At 35.9% G+C, this 27,196-nt stretch overlaps 1 protein-coding gene and 1 pseudogene across 1 annotated transcript; both read left to right on the top strand.

The window, feature by feature from the left end:
- Positions 1 to 437: 437 nt before the first annotated feature.
- LOC140840888 (uncharacterized) lies at positions 438 to 2,504 on the top strand. The gene has a single exon (XM_073208042.1). The coding sequence runs from the start codon at positions 438 to 440 to the stop codon at positions 2,502 to 2,504; it is 2,067 nt and encodes a 688-aa protein (XP_073064143.1).
- Positions 2,505 to 15,572: 13,068 nt separating this feature from the next.
- Positions 15,573 to 26,244, top strand: LOC140841619 (small RNA degrading nuclease 1-like; annotated as a pseudogene).
- Positions 26,245 to 27,196: the final 952 nt, after the last annotated feature.

The raw sequence follows: 27,196 nt of genomic DNA, 5'->3' as shown, positions 1-27,196 counted from the left end.
GATAGGTATTAATCTATAAGTTGGTTTATTTTTATAAGTTAAGTGATTAGTGTTGTAAAGATTGGATTGGGCCATTGATTGAGGATTAGGCCCAATAGAAAGCCCATGGTACATCAAAAGAGCCTATAAATATGAGCTATCTCACCATTTTGGGAGGACATTATCTCATCATATGCTCCATAAGTATCTAACTTTTGAGAGTACATATTTTGGGGGTGTTTGCTAATTCGAGAGTGGAGGATTTTTGTTGGGTATCTCGCGATACCTCTAATCTCGTTTCGTGACACAGGTGGCGACCCTAGTATTTTCTGCTGCGGACACTGGAGTGCGGGTTATTCTCTCATAACAGCGTGTCCACCCGGATAGACTGATCACCTGAATTTTGTACTGCATCAGTTTGGCGCCGTCTGTGGGAACCTGCCACCTGATCACTGAGAATGCAAACACGATCGCGTACGACCCATGATGCCCAAGAAGAGCATGGACGCCCTCCTCCAGCTCGACCGCAGCAGGAGGAGTTCCTGATCACGTCCGAGGTTCTGAAGGCATTGATGGAGGAAGCAGCTTCTAGGGCTGCAGCCGAAGCCGTGGAGCGGTACCTCGCAGCTCGGCAACAGCACAGCGAGAACAGGGGAGCACACGGCGAAGGAGCCCATTCGCATCGTTCAGAGAGAGTCTTACCAGAGAGAGAGGTAGTCGGGACCAACAACGTGCCACCGACAAACCTAAAGAAGGGGACTGCACTCCAAGATGACGAAGCTCATAGCCAGGCACCTCCATCCTGTCAGAAACTCCGCGCCAAGAGAGGAGAAGAGGTTGCAATGGCATTTTCACCTGCACGACGAAGCCCTTTCACCACAGCTGTACTAGCGGAAATGCTGTCGGTTGGATTAAAGATATCAAACCTACCTGAGTATAAAGGAGAAGGGGATCCGCAAGATCACCTCGACAAATTTTATGCAAAAGCAGACCTTTATGACATCAGCGACGCTGCTTACTGTAAAATCTTTCGAACTACCCTATCAGGACAGGCCCTTACTTGGTTCAACAAGCTACCCCCAGGGACAGTAGGCAGCCTGGATGAACTCACCAGACGTTTTCTTCAACAATTCTCCATTAATAGGAAGTATCCCAAGACAGCGTCTTATTTGTTCACCATAGTCCAGAGAGAGGGAGAGAGCCTGAGAGAGTTCGTACAGCGATTCACTCAGGCCGTTCATGAGGTCCCGTACGTCAATCACGATTTACTGGCAGGAATCATGCAGCAAAACCTTCGTCACCGGAGATTCAAAGAGTCAATAGCGGGAAAACCCCCTAACACTTTGGAAGAATTACTTGAAAGAGCAGAAAAGTACATACGCATCGAAGAAGCAGTAGAACCTCGTTATCTTGTAAAAAGAAAGAGAGAAAATGAGAAATTCGGGGTCAAGAAGGAAGAAAGGCAGGTAACTCAGAGTCCTCATCTCCAGCACATCCCGCTGAACTCACGCTTGACAGACATACTAGTGGTAGCCGAAAAGCAAGGTCTTTTGCAGCCCCCTCGCCCTATGAAAGAGAACTCGAAAAGACAACAATCTGACAAGTATTGTCGTTTCCACAAGGACAAAGGTCATACCACAGAAGATTGTTTTGTCCTGCGAGCAGAAATAGAGAAACTCATCAAGCGAGGATACCTGGGCGGTTTCGTGGATAAGTCACGAAATCAGCAGGGCAGTAAGCGCCCGGAATTCCAGCGCAAGTCCAGCCCTCTGAGAGGAAACAATGACCAAGGGAAACGGCCCGAAAGTATAGAGGAGAACCTCCCTACTGGAGGAATCATCGCAGTAATTTCTGGAGGCCCGGCGTGTGGCGATTCGAATAGGGCGAGAAAAACTTTGATTCGCGCAGCACTGCAGGAACTTCCATCCACAACTAGTACCAAATCACACACCGTACTCGAGATAGTCCAGTCGAAGAAAGGTATGGTGTTCAGTGAAAGTGACCTGGAGTTCCCTCGTGGGGAACACAATGACGCCCTAGTCATCTCCGCCACCATCTCCAATTTCTGGATGAGAAAGATACTAGTGGATTCAGGAAGTTCTGCAGATATCATTTTTTATAGCGCTTTTGTAAGACTAGGAATCGACAATGCCCAAATAGCCCCAGTAAACACCCCTCTGGTTGGATTTGCGGGGGAGGTAGTTGAGGCGTTAGGAGAGGTTGTGCTTCCCCTTTCCTTGGGATCTTACCCACTAAGGACCACTAAGATGGTGAAGTTTCTCGTCGTGAAGTCTCTGTCAGCATACAACATTATTTTGGGGCGTCCTAGCTTAAATTTGTTTCAGGCGATAGGCTCTACGTATCACATGAAACTTAAGTTCCCCACACCCGAAGGAATAGGGGAGGCCACCGGTGATAGTCGATTGGCGAGAGAGTGTCATGCCATCACCTTGCAGGGGACAGAAAGTCACCGAAAAAGGCAAGCTGCCCCAAAGGACTCATCACCCAAAAGCAAACAGAGCTGAGAGCATACCTGACATGGCGGCGGATTAGCTGGAGAGGTGTGAGGCGTGTGGGGCCCCTTTTATAGAGAAAAGGGATTTGACCTAGTTGCAGGGTTAAAATAGTAAATTAAGTAAGTGTATTGTTAAGTTGTTGTATTTTTTAGGGGCGTGGAGGGAAGAGTTTCTTCTAGTAAATTATTACTCTCGATCACCTTCACTAGAATGTAGGTGTTCCAGAGTGGGGGGCTTATGATAGGTATTAATCTATAAGTTGGTTTATTTTTATAAGTTAAGTGATTAGTGTTGTAAAGATTGGATTGGGCCATTGATTGAGGATTAGGCCCAATAGAAAGCCCATGGTACATCAAAAGAGCTTATAAATATGAGCTATCTCACCATTTTGGGAGGACATTATCTCATCATATGCTCCATAAGTATCTAACTTTTGAGAGTACATATTTTGGGGGTGTTTGCTAATTCGAGAGTGGAGGATTTTTGTTGGGTATCTCGCGATACCTCTAATCTCGTTTCGTGACACAGGTGGCGACCCTAGTATTTTCTGCTGCGGACACTGGAGTGCGGGTTATTCTCTCGTAACAGCGTGTCCACCCGGATAGACTGATCACCTGAATTTTGTACTGCATCAAAAATGATCACGAGTTTGATTCTACAACTAGCATTTTTTGGGTTGATCTCGTCGCACAGAACTTTTCTAGCACAATTTAGTTATCCAACCGACACAGTTTATAGACTATTGTGTTAAACTTGAGACGCTGACAAAAAAATCTCAACTTTAATGGAATTTTAATATCTATAAACGAGATATCACCAAAATAGATGATATCATATTATTTAATAATTTATATTATTATATTAATAATTAATAAAATGGAACAAAAGAAAACATCTTTACCAATTTTTTTTAAAATTAATTGCAGTTTCTGTTGCACTTTGGATTAAACCGTTGCAAAGGGGCACACATTTCAACTAGGAATATGTAACCAAACTTCCCCCCGAACGGTTGAAGTTTGAACCATTCACACCGAACCCGTTAAGTCCTGTTATATTTCACGTGCTTCAAACCTGGTAGCAACTAACGGACCAATCAGGCTCGTATTCATGTCTGTGTTGATGATATGGTCTATTTTCATATGAGTGTGTATTATGTGAGATCGTCTCACGGGTCATAATCTGTAAGACGAGTCAACCCTACCTATATTCACAATAAAAAGTAATACTCTTAGCATAAAAAGTAATACTTTTTCATGGATGATCCAAATAAGAGTTCCGTCTTACAAATACGATCCGTGAGACCGTCTCACACAAGTTTTTGCCTTTTCATATTGTAAATTAAAACAAGATAAAATTCATCGAACACTTTAACAAGTTCGAAAGGATTATGCATGCAAATTTTTTTATCAAATTATTTTTTCTCAATAGCTTAATAAAAGTTTTGTTCATGTTATTTACACGAGTAATGTCTTTATCCACTCAATATATGATATTTGTATTGAATAGATAAATCACTATCACTCATTCAACTATGATGTATACATGAGTGACCGTAATTCATCATTCAACACACACATATAATGTATTGAGCGGATAAATACACCACCCACGTATGTAACATCTAACAAATCTTTAGTAAGATACAAATACAATAAATGTAATTTTAACTATATATATTGATTTGTTTATTTTAAAGGAAACAACGTGTGAACTCAAATTAGACATAACGGCCCACGAATTAAATATTTATTTTTGATCAAATGTTATATTAAATAACGATCATCTCATAAGTTAATTTTGTTATATCGTTCTCTAATTTGATACGATTCATGAAAAATTAATTAAATTATATTTATGAACCGAATCGAACCATCTTATAAATAAAAATTCATAAGATCGTTTCACAATATACATCTACGTATGTACAATTTGTAAATACCATTAGTGTTTGAATATTGACTAACTTCTCACGTGATAGTGAAGGGTCGAGGAAGTTGCTTCGAATTATAGCTATCCAGGGGAGGCTATATTTTCTTATTTTATAATTATTATTGTCTGTAGCGACAATTATTAAGAACGAAAAGAAGTGGAAGTTGTATAATTAGTAATTACAACCGTTTTATAAGTTTATTAAAAATAATAACAAGTGATCGATCTTGGTTAGTTGTATGTCTGATTATCAAAACCTGCAAGTTGGTATAATTATTAGAAAAAAAATTGTTAAAATTTAGAAAACAACATTTGTTCTTAGTTCTTACAAAGATCGAAATCAAAACATCGTATTTAAATTGTTATATGCTTTAAAATTCCTAGTTTTACTTTCACATGATCATATATAATTTTTCACCAGCACATACACTTGTAATTATTTTTAATAGATTTTACTCTTATTAACTAATTAAATAAAAATTCTAAAAATATCGGTAGAGTTCACCCGTCTCATATAAATAATTATATATTTTTTATTTCTATATCTAAAAAATTTTCTCGCCTTTAAAATTTTTAATATATATTTTTTATCCTTCAACTTGTTTTTCTGGCTCCGTTCCTGGAGTGACAGCTCTATTTTTCTTATTGAATAAGTAAAATTTAAGAGTGGATGAATCTTTTAGATTAACAAATTAAATATTAGCACTAATTAAGGCTGTTTCGCACCTAGCTAGAAGTTAACTCTAATTCGAATTTAAAAAACGTGTGTCTGCATGTCCAATCTTATCAAAAGGCGTGTCCTAAAATTGGAGAGTTTAGAATTTAATATAAATTATAGTGTAATAAAAATGTATGTTATATATAATAACATCGGAACAATATCTTTCTATTCGATAAATACGAATAAAGGATTTAATCGAATCGAATCGAGTCGAGTCGAGTCGAGTCGAATTCTTGAATGTTTGAGATTCGTTCGTTTAAAATCGATCCGAACTCGAGCTTTATTTAACGAATATATGCATGGCTCACGAGCTTATTCAAGCTTTTATCGAGCCTAAACAAATTTAATAAATATGAGTTATACATTTAAATTTTCATTAAATTAATTAAAAAATAAATTATATATTCTAAAAAATATATTATTCTTATTAAAATTTGTAAAACTATTATAATAATTAAATTTAATAGAATTTTCTATATATTTCATAAATAATATGCAAAATCAATAAATCAAATATCAAAACTATTATTTTTTTTATCTAAAAGATTATTCATGAACTTACCAACAAACATGTTCACGAGCTGACAAGCCGGATACTGTAAAGCTTGAGTTTGATTTGTTTATCTTAACGAGCCTCATCAAACGAGCTCAAACGAGCTTTTATCGAATTGAGTTTCGAATAGCTCACAAACGATTTGGTTCATTTACATCCCTACGAATAACCCATGTCCCCTAACTCATTGCAGGCTCTAGATTCAGAATTTACAGAATATTTGTGTTTCCCTTAATTAAAATATTTTAAATCTTACTATGATGCAATAAAAATTTAATCAAATATTATCGCATTGATTATTCAGCACAGCTTTATGGTTTTACGGATTTGTATAAGTGAGATATATCAATTTGATTCATCTTTGTAATGAAAAATAATACTTTTTGTATAAAAAATCAATATTTTAATGAGTCGTGTCGGGTCATATATCTATCTCGTAAAATTGAACCGTAGGATGGTGTAATAGAAGTTTTCGTGTTAGAAAATATGACATTTTGACACTTTAACATTTAGTATCTTGAAAATCAAACACATATATATTTCACCCTTAAAATCTTATTTTAATTTTTTTAATATAAAAATACAGGTGTATTTATCGGAAACTAATATTCCTAGCCATAAATCGGACGTTCTAATTAGTTTGAAAAGGATCTTGAAAATTTTAAAAACATGGATCAATTAATTTCAATATATGTTGGGAAATTAAGTCGAATTATCCCCACGACAGTTATTAGTTTAACTATAAAATTTAGAATACTAGAAGTTTCACACTACATTGTTTGGCTTTGATTTTATTGTCTGAAACAATCCGACTTTTAGAATTTGGTGTTCCCACTCTTTAAATGATAATAAATATATCATTTATGAGGATAAAATGCTTAGCACTAAATCAAAATTTATAAACGTTAGTTAAGACGTAACTTTTATAATCTTTATACTTGTGACAGCACAAAGTCCACCTATATTTGTGCTAATGGGTCGAGCTATTAGGCACAAGAGTCTCGGGAGATGCATGTTTATTTGTTGGTGTTGTCTCATATCTCTTAGAGATCAGTCTTATTTTTTCTATATCGCTGGTCATGTACTCAGCAAAAACAATATTGCCCGTTAAGATTTGATATCGCTTTTTCACAGTCCATATATCCAACCAAATCAAGGAGCGCAATGTTTGCACTTTGACGTACGAGAACTTTCAAAGAAGTCACTCATACTCGTACTATTCTCAATCATGTTCGCTTAACCTAACATGATTCAAGAAATATATAAATATGCTTGATATTTCGTTATACGATCACTCAACTTAAATTTTAAGAGCTCATAAAAATTAAATAATTGGTTCCATGAACTGAAGATAATCTCACTTTTCAAGTAATTAAAACTTTATAAGAATTATATTTTTATTTCACTTATTAAATCTTTGAGCATTCATCCTTTTTTTTCCTGATAATCAACTTTTATATCAATCTTTTTTTGGGACTAGCCAAATTTGTGGCTAGTATTGCTTGTAATTATTCATATATTTGATTAAAGAATAATATAAATCTTTTTAGGAAAGGGGGAAAAGCAATTTCTCTTTAACAATTTAAGAGATCATATATGAGCACAATATCTCGATTCTTTCGACACTCCCATGAGAAATAAGCTAAATATGTAAATTTAAAAAATCTTGAAACAAATATATAATTTTAATTTATTGAAAATCAAAGATAATTTAGCTTAAATGACAAGAATGTTTTTTGCTTTATTTTTTTATCATCTAATTATTAATGTTGGTGTTGAATTATTGGACAAAACATTTACGGCACGTGAAAAATAAGGCGTAGGAAGCAAGGGATTTTCGACCATAAAAATTAAATAAATTAACAGAATAAAAAAAGAATAAAGGGAGTCAATGAAGGCGGCGGTTAATTGGACAGTTTGTTTGTTTGAAGGAAGACAAAATTTAACGATGAATGGAGAATCCACGTTTCACCACCTCAGACAAAACCCTCCAGCTCTCGCTACGACAAGTCAGCATTATTAGTTATTACTGGACCCCACAATCTTGTCATTGCTTTTTAAATAAAGCTTACAATAATTAGGGGCTCTTCCTTTTCTTTTCTCTTTTTCGTTTTTTTTTTTCAAATAAAAATAAATAAATAAATTAACAGTAAATTTAAATTTTTTGAGAAAATGTTTTTCTCTTCAATTTTATGAAGAGTGAGTCTCATGTGAGACCGTCTCACGGATCATAATCTGTGAGACGGGTCAACCCTACCCATATTCACAATAAAAAATAATACTCTTAGCATAAAAAGTGATACTTTTTCATGGGTGACCCAAATAAGAGATCCGTCTCACAAATAAGATCCGTGAGACCGTCTCACACAAGTTTTTGCCTTTTATGAAATATTTGTTTATCATCTTGATTCATCTTTCAATTTCTGTATGAAGAAAAATATATCTCTGTGTATTGTATTAAATACAAAATTATATCATTATTTTTTTATGATGACATGATATATATAATACTTGAGCGACTTTTTTTTTTTCACGAAAAAAATTAGATTTATTTTACAAAATCTAAAAAACTTATTGAAAATCAGAAAATTTTAAACTCTTTAATTTTAATTTAGATTTTTAAAAATAAATATTTATTAAAAAAAGTTTGTTTTTTTAAAAGGAAATTTATCAAATTTTAGCGAAATCTAATTCAAAAGCAATATTTTAATTTCCGTACGTCAATTGAGACTACCAATATATCTTCCAAATGAAAAATGTCAAAACAATTATAATATTATTATTATAAAATTATAAACTTTGGCACACAAACCAATTTGCGTACTCGTTGAAATAACAAAATATGTCTTGAAATGAAAGAAATGGATTTCGTGCATTTAAAATATCTATTTTCAGGATATCGAGCTTGTAGTTCAGTGGTCTCACCTTCTGTCAGATTAGTCGGCTCCTCGAATTCGAATTCTCCGTGTGTGCTGTAATAAAATATTATATCTATTTTCAGATTCAACTGACGATTTTGCATTTCATAAACTATAACCCTATTTTCACTATATAGCTGATTTAAATTGTAAAAAAAAATTCAAAATAAAAATTATCATTATTCCTAATTTTTTCTTATACAAATCAATAAATTATTAACTCAGATATTGAAAAAAATTATTAATAAATGAGACAGAAAAGAGAAGGTGGAGGTTATGTGTGACAGCTAGATATAAAAAAAAAAAAAAATAGGTTTGGTAGTACAAATCTATTAATATGCAGATTTGTTTGTTTCTACGAAAAGAGGCAACAATCCTTGAAAAAGACGCACCACTGGTCTTTCAGATTTGAAACCGATTCCACTGTACAAATAAAACTGCACAACGTACCCAATTGCATGCGCGCTCCTTGATTCCCGCTAACGTAAGCCGTATGCATCATGTCGTACAATACAATGGGCACCCTCCAACTAACTCATCAGATATACATTATTGACCATTCATTTCAAACAATAATAAATTGCCCTACTCTCAAAATATAGAACATTAATTACATTCATATTGATAAAAACCGCTGACGATTGAACGGGTCAATTTATGATTTAAAAGATTTGATTTGTACAACTACAAACATTCGATTTTATACAATAATATCACGTGATACGAGATCGGAACGCATGATCGGTATTTGTTTTTGAGTAATCAATGGATTTGCATAAATATGTATTTATTCGATTTTTAATTTTAGACTTTGATTATAAAATTTTCGAGATAAATAATTTAATAGATTGAACTTAAACTACGAGTCAAAAACTCGTGTGAGACGGTCTCACATGTCGTATTTTGTGAGACAGATATTTTATTTGGATCAACCATGCAAAAATATTACTTTTTATTGTGAATATCGGTTATTTGGGTCATCTATGAAAAAAATATTAGTTTTTTTTGTGAATATCAGTAGATTTAACCCGTTTCACAAATAAAGATTCGTGATCGTGAGACTGTCTCAAAAAATATTTACTCAAACTACGAACCTTGTGGCGAAGTAAGTTAATTAATGGTTGTTGTCCAAACAATGAAAGGCTTATTTTTGGATCCTTTCTTTTTCTACTTTATTTGAGCCCAATTATAGGGAAAGTATAATAATTTGTAGCCATTTATTATTATTAATATTAATTAATAACATAAAAAATTCACGCGGTCCATCACTAAATTAATTAATTCAATACCACTCTCAGATACCAAAGCAAAAAATAATTTTTTTTTAATTTTTCTAACTATTTATTGATTGATTATTTCTGACTTCAAATGATTTATTGATTGGAAATCACTCCTTTTTAGTTTTGTATTATAAAGTAAACTTTGTCAAAGTTTTAAAGGCATGTTTAAAGGGCAAGCTGGCTTCTTTTTCCTTTTACTTTTTCCCAGTTTTGTTCTCTTTTTTCCTCGACAATAATTGAGAGGTGCAAGTTAGTTTGGTGTGTGGCTTTATAAATTTTATTGCCAATTCCACAAGAGAATATAATAAAGGCTTTAGTTTAGCAATTATAATCCAAATTGCACCATGGGTAGGAAACATAACTAATTCTCTTTCCCATAAAATATTTCAAGTTTCCTGTTATTTTGGTTGCAACCAAGAAGGTAGAAGGTAGACATTCTTGATACAAATCTTACCAAATAATTCATGATGCACAAACGATTTTAAGTTATATTAGAACCGTGGAACATATCGTCGAAACTAAAATTTAAATAAATAATCGGTATTATGAGGTCACTTCAGTACTTTTGTATAGTGAATTTAATTTTTATCTAATTTATGATATCTATGTTTCATTATTGTATGAAAATATGATTAACATGAAAACTTAATAGAGGGAGTTTCGGTTGATGATTGAATGCACTATCTCCATTAAAAGTAGAAGCAATAATAAAATTGTCCGGTAATGGGAATCCTTAATTTATTATGTCTTCCAATGTCCGAGCTAATCCAAAACTGATACGATAGTGAATGTGCTTTAATATTTGGGATATGGTAGTTTGTGTTGGTTGGATGTTATATTTTTTTTTAAAAAAATATCTCATTAATTTAGTTATATTTCATTAAGGACAAGGAATGAATGTTAAAATTTGAAGTAGGTCTCTTGTGAGACGGTTTCACGAATCTTTATCTGTGAAACGAGTCAATCCTACTGATATTCACAATAAAAATTAATACCCTTAGCATAAAATTTAATATTTTTTTTATGGATGATCCAAATAAGAGATTCGACCCACAAAATTGATCCGTGAAACCGTCTCACAAGAGTTTTTTTTGTACAATTTGAGTTCTCCTAATATCTTCTTTCTTGCAATTTTGCAGTGTGACGTATGTGGTACAATTTATTAAGTGAATTATCCTATTCTTCTTGTAGTTTTGTACCACTCTCGAATTTTCCACAAAATACTCGGGTTTAACATTCACTCACTCACTCGGGAAGTGATTTTAGGATACAAACAATGTACACACAAAAAACACTTGTGAAAGGGGGCGACACAAGTTCGATTTGCTTTCCCCACAAAATTTGGCAGCAAACGAGGAAAAAGAAACAAAGTGAGCCACGTTCTATAGAGGAACATATGAAATATTTATCTGGAAAAAAGGTTGCCATTTATGTATAGCACAATGTTAAAGTCACATTGAGTAGTTGGCCTTTTATACCAATTAGCCCGAATGTATATATAATAAACTTTCTAAATTTTCTATATTCCTATGCTTATAAGTAGAAACAATCTAAGTGGATAGACAAATCATTCAATAAAAAATTTGTGGTTATTCCCTGAATATATATGATAAGAACTTGTGTGAAACGATCTTACGGGTCGTATTTTTTGAGACATGTCTCTTATTTGGGTCATTATGTTAAGAGTATTACTTTTTATTATGAATATCGGCAGATTGACCCTGTATCACAGATAAAAATTGAGACCGTCTCACAAGAGATCTACACAAAAAAAATTGATGGGTTACTGTCCGAAATTGTTTGCTTGTGATGATTGCTTGGCTAAAATATGTCAAGCCACTGATGGGGCGGTGAGTTATTGCCTTATGGTGGGCTCAACTGGTCAATAGGTACACCATCCTAGGCCCATTTAAAGGCATTTCTTGTTAAATTTATTTCTTCCTTGGAGAAATATCATCTTGTAAGTTTTATTTTGTTTTTTAGATTAATAAACCATACGTTTCAGATGTTCATTTCTGGTCGTGAGAAGTGTATTATTTGTCTTATATCGGTTGGATAAAAATATCTAAAAATTACATATATAGATTGGACAATTCTTTTTAAAATAACTTTTGAGATTGAATTAAATTTAAATATCAGTCGACTAACTCTAACTCCTCGGGTTGGCAAGCACTGAGAAGAGTTTCATTTTGCATGTTTATTATTGGATAGAGCCAAAAGTCATTGTTTAAAATGTACCTAACCCATTTTTGGTGGAATAAAATCAAAGATAAAACTCCCTTTGTCTCTTGTGATGAATCATGGGTTCCTGTCACTTTGTAATTTTGGGCCCTATGGCTCCAATAATTTGTGAAATTATATTATACATTATATATATACAAAGAACCAAAAGGCTGTCCATTTTTTAAAGACCAAATCGATTGCAAATGAACACGCGCATCTATCGACTATCTGATTGGTACATCAATTGGAGTTTTAGACGAAAATATTCCCCGAGATGACGCCGGTTCCTCGGATTCGATCTCCCCTCCTCGCGTGAGTTGTAATAATAAAAAAAAAAACACGGTGGAGAAGAAGGTGCATACGGTAGACATCCGATCATCGACGGGGCAAGACAAGGAAACGAGGCCGGTTCAAATCGTTCATCAGCTACACCCTTCGGCCGCCTCCGAATCAAACAGTGGCGGTGGCGTCTTGACGAACGCCTCCGCTTCTATCGCATCAGCCATCCAGTCTTCTAAAGATGCCGTATAAGGGAAATAAAATAGCCTTGTTATTATTTTTAAATTCATGGGCTTTAAATCATGAAATTGGATTGATTTGTTCGGAGCATGGTCATTTACCTTTTAAGAAATTTTGTTTTATTTTGTTTTAAAATATACATCGTAATACAAAGTTTATCATGTATACTTTTTTTTGGGCTTATAATTATTATTATAAATTCACTATTTTTATATTAAATTGAACAAATGATACACTAATTCATACTAAACATTCATACTTTATTAAGTTGCATACTATTATTAATATAAATAAGTATTTATAAAATAAATTCAAATTGTAAAAAATTATCTCATGAAAAATATTTTTGACTCTAATAATTACAATGAAATTACCATTTTCATTATTGTTTAAAAAAATTACACGTCAAATTAAAAATAAATTAAGAGTGATAAAATTGTAGCATATGGGTATTTTAGGATTTATAAATGATGTAAGGTTATATCATAAAAGACAAAAACTTATGTGAGACGGTCTCACGGGTCGTATTTTGTGATACATACACTACAAAAAAATGGATGGATTAGCGACGGTGTTGTCCAATCCGTCGCTATAATAGCGACGAATTTTCTATAACCGTCACTATATAGCGACGGTTTTCATAAAAACCGTCGCTCATCAAAAACGACGGTTTAATGAAAACCGTCGCTTTTTTAACCACAGTTTATCATCGATCGTCGCTACTGTGGCGACAATTTTTAATAAACTGTCGCTAATATTGCGACAATGTAAATAAAACGTCTCAATTTTCTGTGACGGTTTCTAAAAAAATCGTCGCTTTTTTAGCCACGGTTTATCGTCAACCGTCGCTATTGCAGCGACAGTTTTTGTGCGAGTCGCCAATATCGGCAGTTGTCCAACGACGGTTATTATGAGACGGTCTCACGGGTCGTATTTTGTGATACACACTACAAAAAACGGATGGATTAGCGACAGTTCTGTCCAATCCGTCGCTTTATAGCGACGGATTTTCTCTATAGCGACGGTTTTTATGAAAACCGTCGTCATCAAAACAAAACGACGGTTTAATGAAAACCGTCGCTTTTTTAGCCACGGTTTATCATCGACCGTCGCTACTATGGCGACAGTTTTTAATAAACTGTCCCTAATATTGCGACAATGTAAATAAACCGTCGCAATTTTGTGCGACGGTTTCTAAAAAAACGTCGCTACCAAAATAAGCGACGGTTTAATGTATACCTTCGTTTTTTTAACCACGGTTTATTTGCAATCGTCTTTATTGTAGCGACTGTTTTTATTTGATTGTCGCTAATATTGCGACGGTGTGACTAACCGTCGCATTTTTGTGCGACGGTTTTTATTAAAACCGTTGCTAATCAAACGAAGCGACGATTTAATAAAAATCGTCGCTTTTTTAGCTACGGTTTATCGTCAACCGTCGCTATTGCAGCGACAGTTTTTGTGCGAGTCGCCAATATCGGCAGTTGTCCACCAACCGTCGCCGATCTAGATCGACGACGGTTTGACTTTAACCGTCGCCTTTAACGACGGTTATCATTTCTCATCGCTAAAAGCAACGGTTACAAATCAACCGTCGCCGATTTTGATCGGCGACGGTTGTTTTAGAGACTGTCGCTTTTGGCGACGGTTAACGTTCTTTCCGTCGCGAATGGCGACTATTTTTTCAAAGATCGTCGCTATAATTCTATACATACCGAACATTTTTCTTCACCGATATTCTCCTATCTTTGGTAGTTGCGAAACTCTATAAAGTTTTCGAAGTTTCGGTTTTTTATTTTGTACTAACATTTTTTTCGTATTTATGTCGTAGATTTGCTAGTCGGTACGATCTACTAGCGTTACGTGGCACTGCATATTTTCACGCAAATCAGGTTTTAAAGGTTTTTTTTTTGACAGAAAATTTAATACATGATTTTAATTTTTGCGTAGTTGTTTATTCGTGAATTTTATGGCAGTGTTTATGTACAAACCGTCGCTTCATTAAACGACGGTTTTTTTTAAAAAACCGCCGATTAATATAGCGACGGTTTTGAAAATATCGTCGCGTAATATAGCGACGATTTTTAATAAAAACCGTCGCGTAATATAGCGACGATTGTGTTAAAGCCGTTGCTCAATATAGCGATGAGATTTATATTTATGTCGCTTCAGAAGCGACGTTTGTGTTACAACCGTCGCTTAACACAACCGTCGCTTAATATAGCGACGATATATATATTTCTGTCGCTTCATTTAGCGACGGTTAACATATAAACCGTCGCAAAATGGCGACGGTATTCATCAGCAAAACCGTCGCTACAAACGACGGGAGTTCTGAAACCGTCGCTTCAGGAAGACGACACTAGTTCTAGTTACGGACCGTGAAACCGTCGTTAAAACCGTCGCTTTACTCAAACCGTCGCTAATTTTTTTTTGTGGTGATATATTTTATTTGGATAATCCATGAAAAATTATTATTTTTTATGCTAAGAGTATTACTTTTTATTGTGAATATCGGTAGGGTTGACCCGTCTCACATATAAAGATTCGTAAGACCGTCTCACAAGAGACCTACTCATCATAAAATTCTAAGTGAGTAAGGCTATTTTTAAAAATAGAAGTTTAAATGATTAGTAGAACTAATATGTCTTCAGTTATTAGATAATTTGTTGCAAATTAATCGTATTAAATCAAATATAATTAATAGATTTATGTATTATTTTGATTTTAAATTGAAATAATACGATTGGAATTTAATGTGAAACTCAAAAATAAAATAATTTCATTCTACTTGAACTCCAATTTGGAATTTAACAACTCGATATTTTTATGTAAGATTTTTCAAGAATATTTATATTCGATACGAACTAATAGTTTCGAGGGCAAATTAAATATTAAATACTCAAAAAAAATTTACAAATTAATAAAATTTATTTGCACAGAAAATTACTATATACAATATATATATATTAGATTTGGACCAAATTAATTTGGAAACACCGGCCCAGTAGATGTTTTTACTTTATGCTGGCTCATTTTGGGTGCATAATCATTGTCCACAAAATGGGTAAAATAAAACCCTAAACCCTCTTTACCCCAAAATCCTATATATCCTAATAGGATTTTGAACTTGAGAATCACACGATCGTGACAATTGGGTTTAAAAACTGAAATAAACCAAACTTGTAATACTTGTGGTTTCTTCTCGCAGCTCCGATGGATTAGATTCTCGCTTCTGCAAAAAAAAGAGGTATATCATAGTTCTTACTTTAGTGTCTGCTACGAATGACATGTTTGATTGATGTTATTGTATTATTTTGATCATGGAGCACAAAATTGTCTTACTTTGTTCCATGATGGTCGCTCTGTGTGTGTGTTTGGGGGGGGGGGGGGGGGTTGGGTGTTAGGTGTTAATTGATTTTTCGATGCATCAGTTGTTATTTGTGTATCGTTTTCTAAATTGAAAGCAGTTTCTTTTTCTTTTATTAATTTTGCTAGATGTTGGTTGAAATAGTTAAATTGGCGCAAAAGAAACAAATGGCTGGGAGTAAAGGTCGATGGAAAGAATTTTTGAAAGTTTATGATAACACTACAAAAAAAAAATTAGCGACGGTTTTAACGACGGTTTGGCGGTCCGTAACAGAACCGAGCGTCGCGTTCTCAAAGCGACGATTTTTATCTTCCTTCGCTATATAGCGACGGTTTTCTTGAAGAAGACCGTCGCTCCGTAGCAACGGTATATATGACAACCGTCGCTAAAATAAGCGACGGTTGTCATATATACCGTTGCTACGGAGCGACGGTCTTCTTCAAGAAAACCGTCGCTATATAGCGAAGGAAGATAAAAATCGTCGCTTTGAGAACGCGACGCTCGGTTCTGTTACGGACCGCCAAACCGTCGTTAAAACCGTCGCTAATTTTTTTTTTTTGTAGTGTTATCATAAACTTTCAAAAATTCTTTCCATCGACCTTTACTCCCAGCCATTTGTTTCTTTTGCGCCAATTTAACTATTTCAACCAACATCTAGCAAAATTAATAAAAGAAAAAGAAACTGCTTTCAATTTAGAAAACGATACACAAATAACAACTGATGCATCGAAAAATCAATTAACACCTAACACTAAGCGACGGTTTGTATACCCCGTCGCTATAATAAGCGACGGTTGTACCAAAACCGTCGCTATATTAAGCGACGGAATATGTAAAAATCGTCGCTATCTTAATCGGCGGGTTTTTAAAAAAACCGCCGCTTGATATAGCGACGGTGTGTAATAAAGTCGCACATGATGCACACCGCGAAGAAATAAAATTTAAGCAAAAATTAATGTATTAAATTTACACAAATAAACTACTACGCAAAAATTAAAATCATGTATTAAATTTTCTGTAAAAAAAAAAAAACTTTCAAACCCGATGTTGCGCGAAGATATGCCTGCTTCCACGTAACGCTGAAAAATTGCACCGAGTATTAAATCTACAAAATAAATACGAAATAGTTAGTACAAAATAAAAAACCGAAACTTCAAAAAATTTATAGATATTTGTTACTACCAGAGAGATAGGCGAAAATCGCTTAAGAAAAATGTTCGGGAACCTCAATATATATAGAATAATAGCGACGGGCTACGAGAAATCCGTCGCTTTTTCCGACGGTTAGATCATTGACCGTCGCTAATAGCGATGGCTTCTTCGAAAACCGTCGCCGATCTAGATCGGCGAAGGTTTCTACACAACCGTCGCAGATACAGAACATAAATCGTCGCCGTATATTGCGACGGTTTTTATTGTACCGTTGCCCATGGCGACAGAACAAACCCGTCGCCTAATATTATCGACAATACTCCAAAAAACTGTCGCTACAGTAGCAACGATTGACTATAAACCGTTGCTACAAAAGCGGTGGTTTTTAGATGTACCGCGCTTATTTTGATTAGCGGATAAACCGTTCTATATTAGCGAACAATAGCGACGATTATCGTTAAACCGTCGCTCTGGGAGCGACGGTTTTTAGTAAACCGTCGCTCTGTGAGAGACAGGTTTAAGTAAACCGTCGCTTGTTTTATATAGCGACGGTTATATTTAAAATCGTCGCAATAATTTGCGACGATTTATTAAACTGTCGCACTACTAGCGACTGTTTATTAAAAACAGTCGCTAAAATAGCGACGGTAAACTTTATACTGTTGCTAGAAAAGCGACGGGTTGTTGTAAACCGTCACTTATTATATTTAGCGACGGGTTTACCAAGAACCGTCGCTATGTAGCGACAGTTAACAAAATCGTCGCAATTGAGAAAAACGTCGCTATTCGATCTGTTTTTTTGTAGTGTAAGAAGTATGGGACAAGCCTGAGTGACCCATCACGGAGGGATATTGATTCATTGGATGCATTTTTGAAAACTTTCACCAAGTCTGATGACTTGAAGGTAAAGTTAGGGTGATTTATTATTTTGTTTTCTTGATGAGAAGAATATGTAAGAAATTAGTTTGGAAGTTATAAATCGTTATTATCTCATACTGCATTTTCAGTTCTTCAAAAAAATACGGCAATGCCATTCCAATCGTGACAAGTTGGAACAATTCAAGAAAGCTTCTCTTGGTGATGAAACAGCTGAGCAGGTTTCAACCTGATATTTTTTTCGAACTCTTTAAATCTTCACTTTATTTGATCGTGACCATCCTTACGTGTCTTATCTCTTTTATTTTTATGTGTTTGGTTTGTGGTAGGTTGCTCAAAGTTTATTGTTATTGAAATTGATGCATGGAAATTCTATTTTACCACTATATTGTGTCGGTTAATTAAGCTGCTTTTGTGACTGCAGAAGCTGGTCCGTTTAACTTTAATGCATCCCTAGTACCCCATCGACTATTGCTTCCCATCATATGAGGAGGTTTGCTTGTTTAAATTCAGTCTTCTCTTTACATCCTATCATGTAATTTAAATTCTGTTATTGTGAGAGAATTTTTCTCTCTCTAAAGACTGGCACATTATTTTTCTAATAAAATAAATATTTTAATTATGCTTCGACCTTGAATTACATGGGCCCTTAAGCACCAATGTCATGCTACTCGATGGACAATGTAACATTATTTTAAACCATTTGAAAATTTCTTACTTTTTTTATTAATTAATAAACAGATGCTTTCTGTCGGTATTATGGTTTTTCCTTTTGAAGTTTGATTACATGTATAGTGATTTGGCTTGTCCTTAAATGAACTTCTTTTGGCGGAACAGGAGTGGATGGTAAAAAAATGTAGTAAAAAATCCAGGATCATGAAATCGACAAAAATGATTGCTGTCGACTGTGAGATGGTTCTTTGCGAAGATGGCACCGAAGCTTTGGTGAAGGTGTGTGCCGTAGACCGTAATTTGCAGGTATGCTGCAGGCAAATCTTCTGTAAACACCTATTGCTTCCTCTAGGAACTTCTATCGATTTGAAGTCAACAACAATTAAGTTTTCAATTTTCAGGTGAAACTTGACGCAGTTGTAAACCCTAAGAAAGCAATTGCAGATTACCGAACTGATATAACTGGAATCTCTGCAACTGATTTGGATGGAGTTACTTGTTCTTTGCCAGATGTACAGGTATATTTTGTTGATTTTTAGTTCTCTAAGCTTTAGCGTAACATGCTATCACTTGTTATCTTTTATTTTTTTGAGACGCAACAGAAATCCATGAAGAAGTTGTTGTCACATGATACAATTTAGTTGGTCACAGTCTCAATAATGATCTTCAAGGTTAGTGAAAAACATGACATCAGTTTTTTGTTCTAGTTCTTATTTTTCTTGCTTGACACTTCTTGTGGTGAATTATTACATAATTTACTTGTTTCCTACTGTTTATTTTACATGTGTTTCTTATTTGATACCCTTTTATATTTTAAGTGCAGCATTGAAGCTAGACCATGCAAGAGTGATTGACACATCTTATATTTTCAAGGATGCAAATGGACCTACTAGAAAGAAACCGTCGTTGAGCTTGTTGTGCGAGGTGATTGTTTTCTTGAGAATGTATTTTAAAACCATTGCACTCTTACTTATCATGAACTTTGTGAGTGATTTCACTGTAAACTGTTGTTTGGTTCCTGGATAATCTGTCAACTATACTCCTCTCCCTCTCTATATGTCCTTTAGATTCATATCTTCTTCCTCTTTAAACCTTTCTTGGCTCTGTGGCCTACAGGATGGCGCTCTCAATTTTTACTTTGTGGATGTATAATCTTTCTCATCATATGCAGCTTTTAATAGTGTTGCATTGCCAAATACAGGCTGATGATGAGCAGTCATGATTGGTTTTATGATCCTTATTTTTATGGTAGGCAAAATTAGGTTATGAGCTTCGGAAACCTGGAAATCCTCATAATTGTCTGGACGATGCATGTGCTGCGATGAAGCTCGTCTTGGCTACGATTAGAGAGTAGAGTTGATGATGATATCTCAGAGCAGGTAGCTTCAATTGCTCACCGAGTTTTCTGTTATGGTTAACTGAATATGTAACCTAATTTTTTATATTAGATGAAAGAATTGGATGCAAGAAGAAAAGAATTGGATGCAGGAAGGCTATTTGTGCACAAGATTCCTGTCAATGTTCTTGGCAAAGATTTGCAGGAAGTTCGTGATACCCTTATCCCACATCGAAAAAAAATCAAACATTTAAAATGAGTTTATAATGGCTTACAATGGACTTCTATAGCAACTTGGATTAATCATTTTCGTAAAGCGAGGACGAATACGAAGTAGTTGCTATAGGGGCTCATTGTGTGCAGTCACGTAGCCGCGGGCCAGGGCTCGGGGCAGTGACAGAATGGTATCAGAGCCGGTCACCGGCATAGAACACCGGGAAATAAGTGCTATGCGGGGCAAAGTGCTACGTGCATGGGAGCCACCTCTTGAACCTGCGGGGCAAAGTGCTACATGACGGGAGCCACCTCTTGAACCTGTAGGAGCCACCTCTAGATTCTCGGTGCTGGTGAATCGAGGGGTCAGACCGCGACGAGGACGTCGCGTTCTGAAGGAGGGGTGATTGTGATACCCTTTTCTCACATCGAAAAAAATCAAATATTTAAAATGAGTTTATAATGGCTTACAATGGACTTCTATAGCAACTTGGGTTAATCATTTTCGTAAAGCGAGGACGAATACGAAGTAGTTGCTATAGGGGCTCATTGTGTGCAGTCACGCAGCCACGGGCCCGGGCTCGGGGCGTGACAAAGTTATTTCTGGTAACTTCACCCTTCAAAAGAAGGTATTCACTTTGTCTTATCCTGATTTTTTGAGATACTTCAGCAGGGCCCTCAGCTTAAAATGAGATGGTTTCTTTTTTGTAAATGGTTTGTAATAGTTGTACAAAAATGGCGAACAGAAATTGTTTCAATTCTTCATTATCATGGTTGCTTCTTTCTGGGAATCCTCTAACCTCGACAGTGGTCTATTTAAAATTTGGCCACGTGATACCAAATGTATTTTATTTTTTTTTATATTTCTAAGTAGCCAGCCAGTACTGGGTTGCGTTCCTACTAGTGACAATCTTAAAAAAGAGCTCTCAGTTAACAATTCATGTTGAGTATGGAAATAAGGCCCGACTTTTAACCTGTAAGCATTGTTTTTGGCTGCATGATTTTCAGGCAGTTAATGATAGGATGTGTATTTCACGTTCTTATTCTTAGATTTCTTGTGTGATAATATTTTATTAGAATCACTCTCACTATCTTCTGCTTTGTTGGAAATTTCATTCTGCTTTCATGGCTATAATCAAATATTCCCTTCCCTTGATAGTAAAATCCCTCTGAGTCGCCCCCTGCTGCTGAACTGGACCCTTGACCTTTGGGGGTCCCTGATATGGCTTCTTCCCTGGTGGCCCCTGATACTGCTTCTTAAACTGGGGCCTCTGATGCTGATGTTGCTGGTGTTGCGGTGGTGCCTGATAGGGCCTCTTGCCCTGTCTGTCCGCCTCTATATCCCTCAGATCCTGTTCTGCCGCCAATGCTCTAGATACGGCGACCGCATAGCTGGTAGGGCCAGCTACTCACATCGCGGCGCAGGATCGGTCGCAACCTATTCAGAAAATGCCTCAACTTTGCATGTACATCATTTGCAATGAGGGGCGCAAAGTGACACCCTCTCTCAAACTTCCTAACAAATTCTTCCACTCTACTGTCTCTCTGTCGCAGCGTCATAAACTCGCTGGTGAGTCTGGATCGTACCTCCTCAGTGAAGTACTTGGAGTAAAAGACCTCCTTGAAACCATTCCATGGCAGTACCTGCAAGTTAACTGCCACTGATGCGCTTTCCCACCATAATATGGCGTCTCCTGTCATAAGGAACGTGGCACATCTGACCCTATCTGCATCGGTCAGTTCCATAAAGTCAAAATTACATCTATGGACTTAATACATCCCTCGGCTACCATCGGGTCAGTGGTACCCTAAAACTCCTTAGGACTCATCCTCCTAAACCTTTCGTACACTGCTTCCGGTTGGGGTCTCGCCCCTGCACCTGCTGCTGTAGCCTGGTTCCCCGCAAACTGCGCGAAGAACTGCGTCATGCCTGTAAGCATCTGTGCCTGCATGTTTGGCGGTGGAGTGGAGGAGCGTCCCTTCTCTCCTCTCAAGGCTCTCTGTCATCATCTCTTGTTTCACGGTCGATCACATGTCTAGGAGGCATACTGTTCCAATAAATTACCCAACACGTAAACCCAATATGCATGAACATATATCAATATTTTATGGTGCACGTAAATCAAACTTAAAACATGCACATACTGAAATCATAACTTGATGCTTACTACTTAAAAGGACTTTAAAACTTACAGACTTGAGTTGTGACTTCGTGAGCTTCTTGCGACTGGCAGTAGGCATAACCCTTTACAAGAACACGTCTCTGATACCAACTGTAGCGTACCGTACTTTTCATACTTAAAATTTGCGGAAAAATTAAAATTTTCTTAAACATAAAATAACCTTCAAAGTTTGCCATAAAATATCTCAACCAAGTCCCCCATAAGATATGGTTGTACAAAATAACTACAATAAAAATTTGCTCATAAATGGTTTGCTCAAAGTGTTTCCCTCAAAACATGAAATCAGAGTAAATTAACATTTGCATAAAAACATAAACATTGCGGTCCTCGGGTTAACCTCCCGCTCAGTCCAAGCCTGCCCCTTGGTCGCCACCTCCTGTCTCCTCATCCACATACTCACCTGCATCGATCAAGTTTAGTGAGTCTAAAGACTCAACACGTATAAACTGGAATAACGAGTACTACGTAATAAAATCGCATGCACTTTAAAATAGAACATACATAACTTGAAGCTTGAACTTGCATAATAAACTTGGACATACGTAGGTACATAACTAGACGTGCCATCAACATAAACTTTCATAAACATACTGCATACTTGAACATACATAACTTCATCATTTTGTGCAGAGGCATGTTTCAAAGCAATTGACCCGTAACATAATAAGTGCCTGATCAGACAAACCACAGTACTGGGCTGACATGGACGTATCCACTGCCACATACATGAGATCCCCGTTCATAATTTAACGGGCTGGTTGGTCCCCGTTCATAATTTAACGCTTTCCAACCTCGATCTAACCCGTTCATAATTTAACGGGCGGATTGGTCCCCGTTCATAATTTAACGCTTTCCAATCCTAAACATAGTTTAGTTACAAGACATTTAGCATATCTCAAAAACTTAAAATATTTTCTTTTGCACGTCAACATACTTACTTGGCGTTGAGGGATTTGTTGAACTTCGACTGGGGCCGTTGCTGCACATACTAATATGAATTTGCATACTTAACTTGCATAACTTAACGTAGAAATCATACTTACTCTCGAGTTCGACCACTACTTAGGACATTCTAAAATTTCCCATGACACGACCTTGATAATCCTTGTAGTAAACCATGACATCAAATCTCAAAGTATGCTAAAATATTTTCCCCAAAATATGCAAGACACGGACCCCGTGCTCAGGTCCGGTCCCGGGTCCGTGTAGGTACTGTAAAATGTGTGTGCAGAAAAGGGGAGACACGGACCCCGTGCTTAGGTCCGTGTAGGGGTCCGTGTAGACTCTAGAGAAAGGCACTCCGGAAGAACAAAGGCACGGACCCCGTGTCGAGGTCCGGGTAAGGGTCCGTGTACTCTCGGTTTCTTGGCACTAAGGAGGAAACAAAGGCACGGACCCCGTGTCAGGGTCCGTGTACGGGTCCGTGTGTCCTCGATTTTTTTGCACCTGCGAGGAAACTTATGCAATGTCTATTCACCAAATTTGACACTTAAATGATGTAATTCAACACCTTACGACTCTTCTTAGGACACCATAACATTGCAACAAAGCCCGTACAAACTCCCCAAAACACGACGTCCCCTCTACTACCCAATGCAACACAAAAAAAAACGGCAATTGACATCAATTCGATTTCCTACGTCTTCCCACTAGTTCGAGTGCCTAACGCCATGAAACGAAAACGCAATAACCATCTTAACAATATGCTAACCATACCTAAACGCAGCAACGAGCGCCCGTCGATCCCCAACGAAGCCTGCAACATATAGACTTCAAGACACAAATTTTCGCAAAAGTCGCAGTTTGAGCAGTCCCACAAAACACGTCATAACTCACTCAATTTTCATCCAAAAATCTCGAATTTTATATCAAATCGAAGGCATCGAAAAGTTCTACAATTTTCCAGTAGAAATTTTTCTCAAAATCTCGACTGAAAATTCGCAGTTTCAACCAGAACAGTAAAAACATGATTTTTAGATCTAAAGGGCTCCAAAAGCGATTTAAACATGATTGCTCAAACTTCTACACAACATACACATGGTTTTACGCATAAATAACAACTGCACGCATAATATGACATGATCGATGCATCAAGAACAGAATATACGTGCCTTTTGATATTTTAAAAAAATATCGATACGACGATACCGAAGCGGAGACGGTGCGAGGCTCGGTCCGGGACGAACGTGGCGCTAAAGTCTTGCAATAAAATTCACGAAAACTTGTTGAAATGCTGAAGGGATTGGGGGCGGCTGCTTTCTACCTTAGAACCCTAGGTTTTCTTTCTTTAAAATCTGAAAAATGAGATGTGTAGTGTGTGTTGTGTGTTTTAGTGTGTGTAAAACGTGTAAGTGTGTGTGAGTGTGTGTAACGTGTGTGTGTTTTTTAATTAGGAGAAATTTGTGCTAAATTAACTAAATTAAATACTAATTAAAATTTAACACACACTAATTTAATCAAACTCCCCATTTAAAAATGGTTACACACTAATTTTAAAAGTTACAAACTCTTAATTTACTAAACACCCAAATAAGGCTTTAAAAATGCTAAAACTAAATAAATTATTTAAAACGCCTCATCCTTAACTTTAAAATAAAATACCGCATTTAAAATTTCCACCAATCGTCACCGGTCTCTTTTCCTCAATCCCGCCTCGAATAATCGCCTGAAACATGAAACTCGAAAAATATTTTAACGTGCATCATATAAACATAAATAATTTAAAACAATACATTCAAATAAATCATGCATGGCTTAAAACTCATTTTAAAATTAATTAAATGATTTACTAGTTAAATAAATGTATGGGTTATACGTGTACTGAATTTGGGCACTACAGTTGCATTATGCTTGTAAAAATGAACCTCAACTTTCATGCCCTAATTTTGAATGAAAATAGTCGCTCCGCATCTTCTATAAAATGTGTGCCATTCACTTCTTTGCACAAATATGCATTGTTGATTTCGTTTTATTTGTTTATGTAGATAAGTAGGAAGAAGACGTATTCTGCGTTCGCGATATTCAAAAATATGGAAGAGGCAAATGAAGCATTTGAGAACCTTGAAGGCGACTTAGAGAAGGTATGCAGTTTTTTTATTCACAACAGTTGTCTTGGTATATGCTATTTTCATTAATTATTGAACCTTTTCCCAGGACGTGAGTGGACGGGCACAAAGGCTCGTTAAATTTAAGCTTGGTTCAGGTTTATCCGGCGGTCTATATGTTTGTAAAACTTGCCATGATGATTCTGTTAAACAGTTGAAATCAAAGAAGAGATCGGATGGAGACTGAGGACATTTCGGGGATGTTAAAGAAGTTGAGAACAGACCAAACTTGTGAACCAATTCAGGACACCAATCAATGCGAGGTACATTTAGAAGAGATCCAAAGATTGAAAGAAGAACTAAGCCACAGGGATCAAGAAATTTCGAATTTGAACAGAATAATTGCTGCACTTACTAGGAAACAGGGTCTCTGAGTCCTCCCATTAACTAGTGCATCTAAGGGTTTTGAGCAACTCTAAATAGATGTTTTGAGGTGTTCAAGTTGGAAGTGATTTCTTAATATCTAAGCCCTCTGCTGATTACATTATGTCTCTCTTTCCATTTTAAGTTTTCTCAAAATTTGAAGGATCAATGTAAGAATCACCGCAGATGAAGGGATACCCGCGGCTACATTATAAATTTTTTTTTCTCAAGATTTGTATTTATAACAAGAATCAGTGTGTTGCCATTGATTCCCATTTTCGTTTGATTCATCTTTATTGATGTATCTTGTGTTTTGTAGTTTTTGTTTTATAAAAATCAACAGGGAATCATGTCCAGAAACTGTACTTGCTTAGAAATTATATCACTATCTTCTTTAGCAGGTTGATAGATACACAGAGTCCGCAATGATTTAAGTTGAGATTGAGGTATTTTTGGAGGCCCAAACGAGACTAGGGTACCATTCATATATTTAATAAATTCTTAATATAAAGTTATTAACTGGTTTGTTGTAAAATCAATTTATATGTCCATCATAAATTAAACCATAACAAAATAATTAATTTAATTGTTTGTGTCCATATGCATCTGCATGCACAGTAAAGAAGTCTAAATTTTCTACTCCACGCACTACAAAAAAAGGGCCAAATTAAGCGACGGGCCGTCGTTATAATAGTGACGATTTAGGATCAACCGTCGCTAAATTAGCGACGATTTCTCATAAACCGTCGCTAAATTAACGACGGTTTTTTATAAAACCGTCGCTTATCAAATTAAGCGACGGTTTACTAAAAACCGTCGTCATAATAGTGACGGTTGAAATACATGACCATCGCTATAGTTAACGACGGTTTATTTAAACCGTCGTTAAATTTTTAAATAGCAACAGGTTTTAAAAAAAAACCGTCGTTAATTTTAGCCATGGTTAAAGTTAAACCGATGCCGATATATAACCGTCGCTAATTAGCGACGAGTTTTGAAAACACTTGTCGCTAATAGCGACGGGTTTTGCAACAACTGTCGCACACTGTCACTATAAACACTCTTTTCAGATTTTTAATTGTATTCAATGTATTGCAGCATGTACGAGAACAACATACGTATTGAATATCCAGAGATGGACGACTCTTCAGTCGAGACGTACATCCAAACCATTTTGTTTCAGTGGTTTAGTCAATATGTATAAATGACAAATTATAAATTTATTTACATATTTCAATAAACTGTTAAATAATGTAATTTAAAGTTTTAAACTTTTTTATCGTGCTACC

Source organism: Primulina eburnea, chromosome 9, assembly GCF_022965805.1.
Source record: "Primulina eburnea isolate SZY01 chromosome 9, ASM2296580v1, whole genome shotgun sequence".
Classification (NCBI taxonomy): Eukaryota; Viridiplantae; Streptophyta; class Magnoliopsida; order Lamiales; family Gesneriaceae; genus Primulina; species Primulina eburnea.
Note: the sequence above shows the minus strand (reverse complement) of the source record. Positions and strands in the feature narration are given on the sequence as shown.